General features: G+C 39.3%; 2 protein-coding genes across 6 annotated transcripts in view; one reads left to right on the top strand and one right to left on the bottom strand.

Moving 5' to 3' along the window:
- Positions 1 to 12,023, bottom strand: part of CFAP44 (cilia and flagella associated protein 44) — a 145,650-nt gene that overhangs the window by 53,512 nt on the left and 80,115 nt on the right. For all 5 annotated transcript variants that reach the window (XM_050778809.1, XM_050778812.1, XM_050778813.1 and 2 more), the window contains one exon: positions 11,103 to 11,233. In XM_050778809.1, coding sequence (XP_050634766.1) covers positions 11,103 to 11,233 — 131 coding nt within the window. The remainder of the gene's footprint in view (positions 1 to 11,102; positions 11,234 to 12,023) is intronic.
- Positions 371 to 2,256, top strand: LOC126947794 (hsc70-interacting protein-like). The gene has a single exon (XM_050778832.1). It carries the CDS (start codon positions 463 to 465, stop codon positions 1,570 to 1,572), a length of 1,110 nt encoding a protein of 369 aa, XP_050634789.1. The 5' UTR covers positions 371 to 462; the 3' UTR covers positions 1,573 to 2,256.

Raw genomic sequence — 12,023 nt, 5'->3', positions numbered from 1 at the left:
TACCCTATTCCTTTAAAAGCCAGAGTAAATTTAAAACCTATAATTAATAATTGACAGTCTTCTCCGTGACCCTCTAACACTGCAATACCACCTTGTTGTCAGTGTAAACAAGGGTGTAGCCCGAAAGCACTGAGGCCACTGACAACCCATAGCCTTCCTATCAGAGATCCTTGGCCCAGTGGCCTACAGATGTCCCAGATGCATTCAATCTGTGGCAGCAGCTGCTTTGCTAGCAGAAGAAAGTTGGAAAATAACTTTTAGAGGTAACCTCATTGTGAGCGCACCTCACCAGGTCAGAAATATTCTAAGTCAAAAAAATAGGAAAGGCAGAGGGGTAGCTTACTGGCTCAAATCTTGAAGTGTGCTCGCGGCAGCCGCCCCCTTCTGCGCGGTCACGCCGAGCCAGCGCCTGGGCCTGGAACAGGGCGGTAGTCCCCCAGCTTCGGCCACCACCTCTCTACCATGGACCCCCGCAAAGTGAACGAGCTTCGGGCCTTTGTGAAAATGTGTAAGCAGGATCCGAGGGTTCTGCACACCGAGGAAATGCGCTTCCTGAGAGAGTGGGTGGAGAGCATGGGGGGTAAAGTACCACCTGCTACTCAGAAAGCTAAATCAGAAGAAAATACCAAGGAAGAAAAACCTGATAGTAAGAAGGTGGAGGAAGACTTAAAGGCAGACGAACCATCAAGTGAGGAAAGTGATCCAGAAATTGATAAAGAAGGTGTGATTGAACCAGACACTGATTCTCCTCAAGAAATGGGAGATGAAAATGCAGAGATAACGGAGGAGATGATGGATCAGGCAAATGATAAAAAAGTGGCTGCTATTGAAGCCCTTAATGATGGTGAACTCCAGAAAGCCATTGACTTACTCACAGATGCCATCAAGCTGAATCCTCGCTTGGCCATTTTGTATGCCAAGAGGGCCAGTGTCTTCGTCAAATTACAGAAGCCAAATGCTGCTATCCGAGACTGTGACAGAGCCATTGAGATAAATCCTGATTCAGCTCAGCCTTACAAGTGGCGAGGGAAAGCACACAGACTTCTAGGCCACTGGGAGGAAGCCGCCCATGATCTTGCCCTTGCCTGTAAATTGGATTATGATGAAGATGCTAGTGCAATGCTGAAAGAAGTTCAACCTAGGGCACAGAAAATTGCAGAACATCGGAGAAAGTATGAGCGAAAACGTGAAGAGCGAGAGATCAAAGAAAGAATAGAAGGAGTTAAGAAGGCTCGAGAAGAGCATGAGAGAGCCCAGAGGGAGGAAGAAGCCAGACGACAGTCAGGAGCTCAGTATGGCTCTTTTCCAGGTGGCTTTCCTGGGGGAATGCCTGGTAGTTTTCCCGGAGGAATGCCTGGAATGGGAGGGGCCATGCCTGGAATGGCTGGAATGCCTGGACTCAATGAAATTCTTAGTGATCCAGAGGTTCTTGCAGCCATGCAGGATCCAGAATTTATGGTGGCCTTCCAGGATGTAGCTCAGAACCCAGCAAATATGTCAAAATACCAGAACAACCCAAAGGTTATGAATCTCATCAGTAAATTGTCAGCCAAATTTGGAGGTCAAGTGTAATGCCCTTCTGATAAATAAAGCCCTTGCTGAAGGAAAAGCAACCTAGATCACCTTATGGATGTCGCAATAATACAAACCAGCGTACCTCTGACCTCATCAAGAGAGCTGGGGTGCTTTGAAGATAATCCCTACCCCTCTCCCCCAAATTCAGCTGAAGCATTTTACAGTGGTTTGCCATTAGGGTATTCATTCAGATAATGTTTTCCTACTAGGAATTACAAACTTTAAACACTTTTTAAATATTCAAAATATTTAAAGCAAATTTAAAGGGTCTGTTAATTCTTATATTTTTCTTTACTAATCATTTTGGATTTTTTTTCTTTGAATTGGGCAGGGAAGATATGTATGGAAGATTATTGCTCTAATTTGAGTGAAATAAAAGTTACTAGTGCGAGGCAAACATAACTCATTTGAGGATAAAATTTGTGTTGGATATGTGGTTCCTGATGCATTTTGACTTGTCTTTTTAAATGCTTTATCTTTTTCTTTAAAGATTTATTTCAATAAAACTAATTGGGACCACCCGTATTTCAGTAGGACCTGGGTAGGGATTGGAAGTACTTAGCAGGGCAGCAGCAATCTTGCTGTGTTTTATATAACATGCATCCTTGGGCAGGTTGCCCTTAAATCTTACACTGTGGTGAAGGGATGATTTTTTTTGTAATGCTGCAGTAGAGTTGGAGTTCTCTTCTTGTCCAGTATATCCAATAAGTGTTTCATATTATTTCTACATAAGGGAAATGAGGGAGTACTTTTCTTTTTATATTTCTACGCTTAAAATTCTCTTTCCTAGTCAAAAATTGCCCAACTTTGTGTTTGTTTTCTGCTTGTTACATTTTTCTCCCTTACTTTTCTTGGGCTAAAGACAGGCTTTTGCCACCAGCATCATCACTGCTATCATCATTAACAGCATAACTATACAAGCATATTTAACGCTGAGTTTAATTTAATATGTAATACATATGGTAATTGTAGGGTAATACCCACAACAACTGTAGTTTCTTACTTGGCCAAGAGAATGCTTATTTAAGTGTTAGACTTCCGTTCTGGCAAAATCTTGCCATATCAGAAGACATTGGAAAGAGGGATTCCCTTTGGTGTTTGGTCTTCTACTTAGAAAATACTTATTGCAGTTAGAGTTTATCTTGTAGTATTCATCTTTGTATTCTGAAGATAATATGGTTTGAATTAAATTGATATACACAGAGGGGAACCAATTTTTTTTGATCCAATGTGAATTATAAATGAGATAATCCACAGTTATTCATTGTGGAGTTGTTGAGACTATGAAAGACTCATTGTCTTTGTATTCAGCTCTTAAATAGTGTAACCACACCCCCACCTCTGCTTGCTTTCTTTCCCTCCCCTCCGATGATAAAGAAAATGATAAATTTTCAAAAAAAAAAAAAAAAAAAATCTTGAAATGTGGGGCTGTTCTGTTGGAAAAAGACAATTTGACCCAGCAGATTTACTAATAAGGGATCTAGATCTTGATTGGTTGCCATACAGGGGTCCGACCAGACCTAGGAGGAACTCCCTTCAGGACAGGACGATAGATGGTTCCTCCTGGGTGATTAAGGGAAAAAGACACAATGGGTATTCAGTAAGTTATAAGGAAACTCTTGTAGAAGCAGAGTTAGGAAAATTGCTTAATAATTGTCCGCTCAAACGTGCGAGCTGTCTGCACTCAGCTAAACTTGAAAGTACTTACAGAATCAGGAAGGAGCCATCTATGCCAATTCTAAGTTAATATGGACTGAACGAGGTCTTATTAATAGCAAAGAATAACTGAAATCCCAAACTTACAAGGTTTTCAACAAAAGTAAAGTTTGCTAAAAGTTAACAGTGTAACATGTATTATCCTAACCTCTAATCTTGAGGAAATCAGACCCTATCAGTATCCCTCAAAGATCAAGTCCATCAGCACAGAGCCATACAACTAATACCCCTACTTATAGGGTTAGGAATGGCTACTGCTACAGGAACTGGAATAGCCAGTTTATCTACTTCATTATCCTACTACCACACACTCTCAAAGGATTTCTCAGACAGTTTGCAAGAAATAACGAAATCTATCCTTACTCTACAATCCCAAATAGACTCTTTGGCAGCAGTGACTTTCCAAAACTGCCAAGGCCTAGACTTCTTCACTGCTGAGAAAGGAGGACTCTGAACCTTCTTAGGAGAAGAGTGTTGGTTTTACACTAACCAATCAGGGATAGTATGAGACGCTGCCCGGTGTTTACAGGAAAAAGCTTCCGAAATCAACTCTTACAACACCTTTCAAACTCTTACACCAACCTCTGGAGTTAGGCGACATGGCTTCTCCCCTTTCTAGGTCCCATGCCAGCCATCTTGCTATTACTTGCCTTTGGGCCCTGTGTTTTTCGCCTCCTTGTCAAATTTGTTTCCTCCAGGATTGATGCCATCAATCTACAGATGGTCTTACAAATGGAACCTAATGAGTTCAACTAACAACTTCTACCAAGGACTCCTGGATTGACCCACTGGCCCTTTGCCTGACCTAGAGAGTTACCCTCTGGAGGACACTATAACTACAGGACCCCTTCTTTACCCCTATCCAGCAGGAAGCAGCTAGAGCAGTCATCACCCAATTCCCAACAGCAGTTGGGGTGTCCTGTTAAGAGGGGGGATTGAGAGGTGAAGCCAGCTGGACTTCCTGGGTTGAGTGGGGACTTGGAGAACTTTTCTGTCTAGCTAGAGGATTGTAAATGCACCAATCAGCCCTCTGTGTCTAGCTAAAGGATTGCAAATGCACCAATCAGCACTCTGTAAAAATGCACCAATCAGCGCTTTGTGTCTAGCTAAAGGATTGTAAATGCACTAATCAGCACTCTGTAAAAACACACCAATTGGCACTCTGGGTCTAGCTATAGGATTGTACATGCACCAATCAGCACTCTTGTCTAGCTAAAGGATTGTAAATGTACCAATCAGCATTCTGTAAAATGGACCAATCAACACTCTGTAAAATGGACCAATCAGCAGGACGTGGGTGGGGACAAATAAGGGAATAAAAGCTGGCCACCCCAGCCAGTAGCAGCAACCCACTCAGGTCCCCTTCCATGCTGTGGAAGCTTTGTTCTTTTGCTCTTCACAATAAATCTTGCTGCTGCTCAGTCTTTGGGTCCGCACCACCTTTAAGAACTGCAACACTCGCTGCAAAGGTCCGTGGCTTCATTCTTGAAGTCAGCAAGACCAAGAACCCACTGAAAGGAACCAACTCCAGACACAACATGAAGGAAAATATAGCTGGTTTTGATCACATAAAAATTAAAAATTCTGCACAGTTAGAAAAATATGAACAAAGTTTAAGGCAAATGGCAGAGCAGGAGAAAGCATTTACAATATGTAGAATAACTGGCAAATATCTGTAATAGAGATAAAGAGGCTAAAATTAAAAATAATGTGGGAAATAAACAGAACCCAAAGGAAAATGAACAAGAAATCTAAACAGACAATTCTCAGAAGAATACATATAAATGAACCATAGGCACATGAAAGGAAATGCTGAACCCCACCAATAATAAAAAGGATGCAGATTATTCAATCAAGAGTTATTATATTTTGCCTGTTAGATTGGTAAAGATGAAAACGTTGGTGATACCCAGTGTTATTTGGTACAACCTTATCCTCTCCCCACATTCCAATCAGATAGCTAGCTAAATTCTTATTATCTCCTTCCATATGTTCCCTGAAAACATGATGCTATGGTGGATGGAGGGTCCCCAGACCAGGGACAGAAAGCAGGAGTTAAGGAAAAGAGTATTTGATAACAAGGACGTGGGAGGCAGAAGTGAACCCTGACTCGGAGGAGGATGGGCAAGTGGGTCCCAGAGCTGTGGGCACTTGTTCCCTGCATCTGAAAGCATCTGGGGAGATGGTAAGGCCTTAAGAGTGATGCCTATATGTATGTTTGATCTATGGCACAGGAGGCTCCTGGTCTCACAAAACATTGCCTGCTCCAGCAGAGCACAGAAACCACAGAATCAAAGGACTAAAAGAATCAGGCAGTCTGAGAAAATGAGACAATGAGCTCCAGCAGTACTAAGACTGACTTTCCTATCTTCTTGATGGAATAGAAACCCAGAGTCAAAGTCAGATTTAAGTCAGTTTAAATAAAATAAAGAACAGCCACGTACTTACATACACACACACAGCTTATATATACTGTGAATACTTATTAAAGCCAAACATAGGCTGCTATGTTGAGCGTTCTTCCTGAGAGGAACTTCTTCATCACTTTCATCTTTTAGCATGTAGTTATAATTCAGGGATTCAAATGTTGAAATATTAGCCAGGAACTCAATTATTCAGAGATTATAGTTTTCAGGGTGAAGTACCAGAGAGGAGACAGCTGCAAGAGAGAGAGAGAGAGAGAGAGAGAACCAGAGTCAGAGAGAGAGAGCTCTGAAGATCTGCAGAGGGCTCCCTTCCACTCTGCAGTTTTAAGCACTGATCAGCACTGCATGAGGAGGAGTCTACCTGAGGCTGGGAAAAGAAACACCAGAAAGGACCAGGCAGAATCATCCACAGATCTCACACAGTTGAAATAACTTGTGTTCCCATAAACCTGATAATACATAGGACATAGGATATACTACTCAGAAGAGTGTTGTCTTAGTAGCTGGAAAAAAATTAGCCCTAGACTGAAGGCTGCCCTGATCTCACCTAATAAAGATTAAAGGCAAGCCTCAAAAAAAAAAAAAAAAAAAAAAAAAAAAAAAAAAAAAATATATATATATATATATATATATATATATATATATATATATATATTTCCATGTAACTTAACTGAATTCCAGAACAAAGTTCAAGAATATTTAAAAGTATACAGAGATTAAAATGGCAGATAGGAGGCAGGATTAGCTTGCAGATGGGGACAGAGCATCATGTGGAGACTCACATCATGAACTTTTGCTCCAAGAACTACCACAGGAACATACTCAGAAAAGTTGAGAGAATCCACAGACCCTCTGAAGGAACTGGATCACGGACGCAGCTTCCCTGAAATGCCAAAAAACTGAATCTGCTTGCCTTCTCAATGGGGAGGCTCCTGGTCTGGGGCAGTTCTCAGCTCTGCTCAGCAGCTGCCTGGAAATAGACTTGGTGCTGTTAGGAGGGTATGGTAGGAGTGAGATCAGCCTTTAGGACTGTGGGTTGCATGGGAGTGGGGTCAGGCCTATCACTACCAGCTTTCCTCAACTTCCCTATATGACTCAGCAGAGGCAGCCATAATCCCCCTAGGAATATAACTCTATTGGACTGGGATCCACACCTCCATTCCCCACAGCAGCCACAGCAAGCCCCGCCCAAGGAGATGCTGAGCTCAGACACACCTATCCCTGCCCTGATCTGGTGGTCTTTCTCTACCTGCCCTGGTAGCTGAAGACAAAGGTCATAATCTCTTGGGTACTCTATATGGCCCTGCCCACTGCCTGAGAAACCTGAATACTTAACTAGGTGTCTCTAGGGCAAGTTTGCATCCTCCCTACAGGACAGCAGCTGATGGGCTCTTGAAAGCACCACCTCCTGGTTGAGCACACTAAACAAAAACACAACCAAGGACCCTCACAGAGTCTGCTTCACTCCCCTGCTACCTCCACGGGAGCAGGTTCTGGTATCCATGGCTTCAAGACCTGAAGAAGGATCATATCACAGGACTCTTTGCAGACACTCCCCAGTACCAACCCAGAGCCCAGTAGCTCTGCTGGGACCCAGGGCAAAGGGTGGGGGATGGCGAAGGATTAAAGACTACACATTTTGTACAGTGTACACTGCTCAGGTGATGTGTGCACCAAAAATTCAGAAATCACCACTAAAAAACTCTTCAAGTAGCCAAACACTACCTGTTCCCCAAAAAACTATTGAAATTACAAAAAAAAAAAAAAATTTAAGCCAGGCGCAGTGGCTCATGCTTGTAATCCCAGCACTTTGGGAGGCATAGGCAGGTGGATCACAAGGTCAAGAGTTTAATACCAACCTGGCCAAGATGGTGAAACCCTGTCTCTACTAAAAATACAAAAAAATTAGCTGGGCGTGGTGGCAGGCATCTGCAATCCCAGCTATTCAGGAGGCTGAGGCAGAGAATTGCTTGAACCCAAGAGGCAGAGGTTGCAGTGAACCGAGATCACACCACTGCACTCGAGCCTGGGTGACAGAGTGAGACTCCATCCGTGGAATACTATCCAGCCATAAAAAAGGATGAGTTCATGTCCTTTGCAGGGACATAGATGAAGCTGAAAACCATCATTCTCAGCAAACTATCACAAGGACAGAAAACCAAACACCACATGTTCTCACTCATAGGTGGGAATTGAACAATGAGATCACTTGGACACAGGGCAGGAAACATCACACACTGGGGCTTGTCAGGCGGTGGAGGGCTGCAGGGAGGGATAGCATTAGGAGAAATACCTAATGTAAATGATGAGTTGGTGCAGCACACCAACATGGCACATGTATACCTATGTATCAAACCTGCAGGTTGTACACATGTACCCTAGAATTTAAAGTATTAAAAAAAAGTTACAAAAAAAATTTAAGTATACAGAAATATCTAGCACCTACAATGCAAAATTTACAATCAAAATTTACCAGGCAGACAGGCAAAAAGCATAAAAACATAACCCAAAAAAGCATTTAAAAAAGCATAAAAATGTAACCCAAAATGAAGAGAAATATATCAGTCAATAGAAACATGCACAGAAATGATGCAGATAATATAACTAGCAGACAAGGACATTAAAACAATTATTATAATATATTCTTCGTTTATATATAATTACGTAGAATTACATATTATATATAAAATGTATATAATTATTATAATATATTCTACATTTTCTAGAAGGTAGAGGAAAGCATAAGTTAAAGTGAGGAAAATCCTTAGCTACCACATTAGGAAGTCAATAAAAATGACTAATAATAAATACATATAAATACATTACTTAGATATATGGTTGTAACCACTACAAAAATATTAAAACTGATTCTTTTTTAAGATATATCATGTCTATGTAAGATAATATTTATTATTTAAATATTATTTAAATGCCTATTATTCTTAAATAGGAATTTATTCCTTAATGTCTATTATTTCTATAGATTCCATGTAATTCCAATACAAATTTTAGCAGGCTTTTTGTAAAAATTGACAAGTTGATTCTATGCAAAGAACCTAATCAATCTTGGAGATAAATAACAAAGCTGGAGGATTTACAATATTAGATGTCAAGATTTAATTAAGACAGAATGACACTGGCATCTGGATAGACAGATGGGCCAATGAGATAGAATAAAGAGTTCAGAAACAGACCCTCACATGTACAGTTACCTGACTTATGACAAAAGCATCACTACAATCTAGTAAGGAACAGATAGTCTTTTAAACAAACAATACTAGGTCAATTGGATATCAATATAAAAACAAATGACATGATCTCACACCACCCATAAAAATTATTAAAGATGGAAAAACAATAGTTTCTAGAAGAAAACACAGAATTATTTTATGAATTGGGAGTAGGCAAAAGTTCTTTAAGTATAACACAAAAGCATTAATCTTTAAAAAAAGACTAATAAGTTGAACTTCATCAAAAGAAAAAACTTGTATTCAACAAACAACTCTATTAAGAGACTAAAGCCACATACTACATCAAGGTATTTTGTATGTGCAAACACACACACACATACACACACATATACACATACATACATGTCATATACATAGTCACTTATATGATACATGTATATAAATAACCAAAGCCCAAATCCAGAAGATATACATAATTCCTGCAACCCAGTTTTAAAAATGGACAAAAGACTGGAATGAACACCTAACAATAGAAAATATACAAATGATTGGTAAAGATATGAAAAGGGGCTGAAAATCATCACTCATCAGGGCAATGTGAATTTAAACCATGCTGAGATGCTGCTACAGAATAGCTGGAATTTAAAGGGCTGACAATCCCAAGCATGAGTATTTTTGGGATTTGTGTCCCCCCAAAAAGCTATGTTGAGGTCCTAACCCTCAGCACCTCAGAGTGTGACCTTATTTGAAAATACAGTCTTGATAGAGGCAATCAAGTTAAAATGAGATCATTACAGCAGGCCTTAATGAAACATGACTGGTGTTCTTATAAAAAGTGGAAATGTGGACAGAGATGGACATACACAGGGAAACCTATAATGAAGAGACACAGGGAGAACATTGAGTGAAAGCAGAGGATTTGCAGCGATGGATTCATAAGCCAAGAAAACCAAAGATTGCTGGCAAACCACTAGAAGCCTGGAGACAGGTATGGAACAGATTCTCCCCCACCAAGTCCTCAGAAAGAACCAACTTGCCTGACTCCTTGATTTTGGACTTCTAGCCTCCAGAACTGTGAGACAATAAATAACCAGTTTTAAGCCAATCAGTTTGTAGTATTTTTGTACAGGAGCTCTAAGACACTAACACAGTGGGGATCAAGTGGGATTCTCATACATTGATGGTAAGTGTGTAAATTGAAGAGTGTAAATTTTCAAACCGTTTTGAAAAACTGACAGGATCTAACAAAACTACACAGGCATATTTCCTATGGCCCAGCAATTCTACAACTGAGTATATAACCAACAGAAATAAGCACTTATATCCATCAAAAAACATACACAATGTTCATAGTAGCATTATTTATGGTAGCCAAAAAATAGAAACAACTCAAATATCTATTAACAGTAGAAGGGATAAACTGTGGTATAATCATTTTAAAGAAATATTAAAAAGCAGTGAAAAGAATGAACTACTGATACATGTAACAACATTGATAATCTTAGACATCACATGAGTTTTAGAAAAAGGCCAGATGCAAAAGAATCCATACTGTAACACTCTATGTATATGGAATTCACAAACAAAACTAATATATGGCAATAAAGGTTCAACTTTGGAGAGTATTTCCTGAGGTGAGGGGGACATAGGGAAACGTTCTGGAGTGCTATAAATGTTCTCTATCTTAATCTGAGTAGTAGATATATTTATACATCTGTAAAAAATTTTCAAGATGTTAAGATTTATGTACTTTACTTATGTAAATTATATCTCAGTAAATGGCAAAAAAAAATCATTTCCCCTGGAAGTCAAATTGATGCATGAGAAGGATAAAACCAGAGCCATCTCTGGTTGTCTTTTGTTTAAAGTCCTTTGGTTACATTTGATTTTTTATTTCTTAATACATCATGTTCATTAATTAATTTAATATGAAATAATCAAGACAAAGTAAATATGTATTATATAATTTTTAAAATCTAAATATTAAACAAATTTCCCACATTTAAACTAGAAAGGAGTACACAGAAAGTTCAGTAAAAGATCAGTAGCAGTGACAAGAGGATTCCTTGAGATTTCAATTCAGTGGGTACTTCCAGAGCCCTCTTATCTGGCCACTTCACTGACACTACTATAAACTATGTTATTCAAACATGTGCTCTCAAACATCTTGGCTTGTAGGGAATATGGATCCTACCGATTCTTTAGCTTCTTTAGGCCGAGTTCATGTTTCTCTTTTTCCCAAGCTAATTCCTTTTCCACTTGTTGAATTTTGAAAGCTGTTCTTCTGTGCATCTCAGCACGGATTTTGGAATCTACATCAAAATCCTGCAGATAAGAAGATCTGTTCATCACAATGGGTACTTTATCAACTCTGTTTCATAGATTTCAGTTTTGTCCCCAGTTTCATGTTGCATCATAACTCTTCCTCAACTATCATAAACTCTGTCCATTATAGAAGAAAAACAGCATATTTTTAACTTTACTTCCATAATATAAGGAGAAATGTTCTTCGCAATTAACAATAATGCAAATAAAGCTACACAGTTTAAGATTTTTTTTCCCACAATAAAAATAATGAATGCTATCAATATTTGGAGAGTATAGTTTTAAAAAATACTCTCACTGTCTCAAAGAAACTACTATTACATAAAAATTGGACACGAGGTAGATGCTTTTAGCAACTGATCATTATCTGAACATCCCCCCTGGTGTGACCCCACCCAGGAAAGACAGCAGTATCTGGTGTCTTCTTGACATCACCAAGTTTTTGTTGAATCTCCTTCACAAAGAAGACCTTTCTCCCAGAAGAGGTCTCATGTTTCTTACCTTCATCCCTGGAAAAATATCAGAGCCAATATTTGTGCTGAATTGTGAATAGTAATTATTCTTTCCAGAGGTGTTTGTGTTTCATTTAAGTAATGATGTGTACAAAGTGCTTAGCACAGCACTTGCCTCAGTTGTTTTTTATCTTAAATGTTATTACCCACGTTCTGGAAGTTTCAACATTTATCTTAGAAAAATAGCATAAAGGTCTTTTAACTATTTTGACTTGGTTTTTTTAACCAACATGATTAAATCATGATTTCACCAAAGCATTTTTTATATGAAATTGGCA

The sequence above is a fragment of the Macaca thibetana genome, chromosome 2 (assembly GCF_024542745.1).
Source record: "Macaca thibetana thibetana isolate TM-01 chromosome 2, ASM2454274v1, whole genome shotgun sequence".
Lineage (NCBI taxonomy): Eukaryota > Metazoa > Chordata > Mammalia > Primates > Cercopithecidae > Macaca > Macaca thibetana.
This window is presented reverse-complemented; position numbering and strand designations above follow the sequence as displayed.

What these genes read in the sequence shown, in the direction of transcription:
- LOC126947794 (XM_050778832.1), top strand. Translation starts at nt 463, where the DNA reads ATGGACCCCCGCAAAGTGAACGAGCTTCGGGCCTTTGTGAAAATGTGT.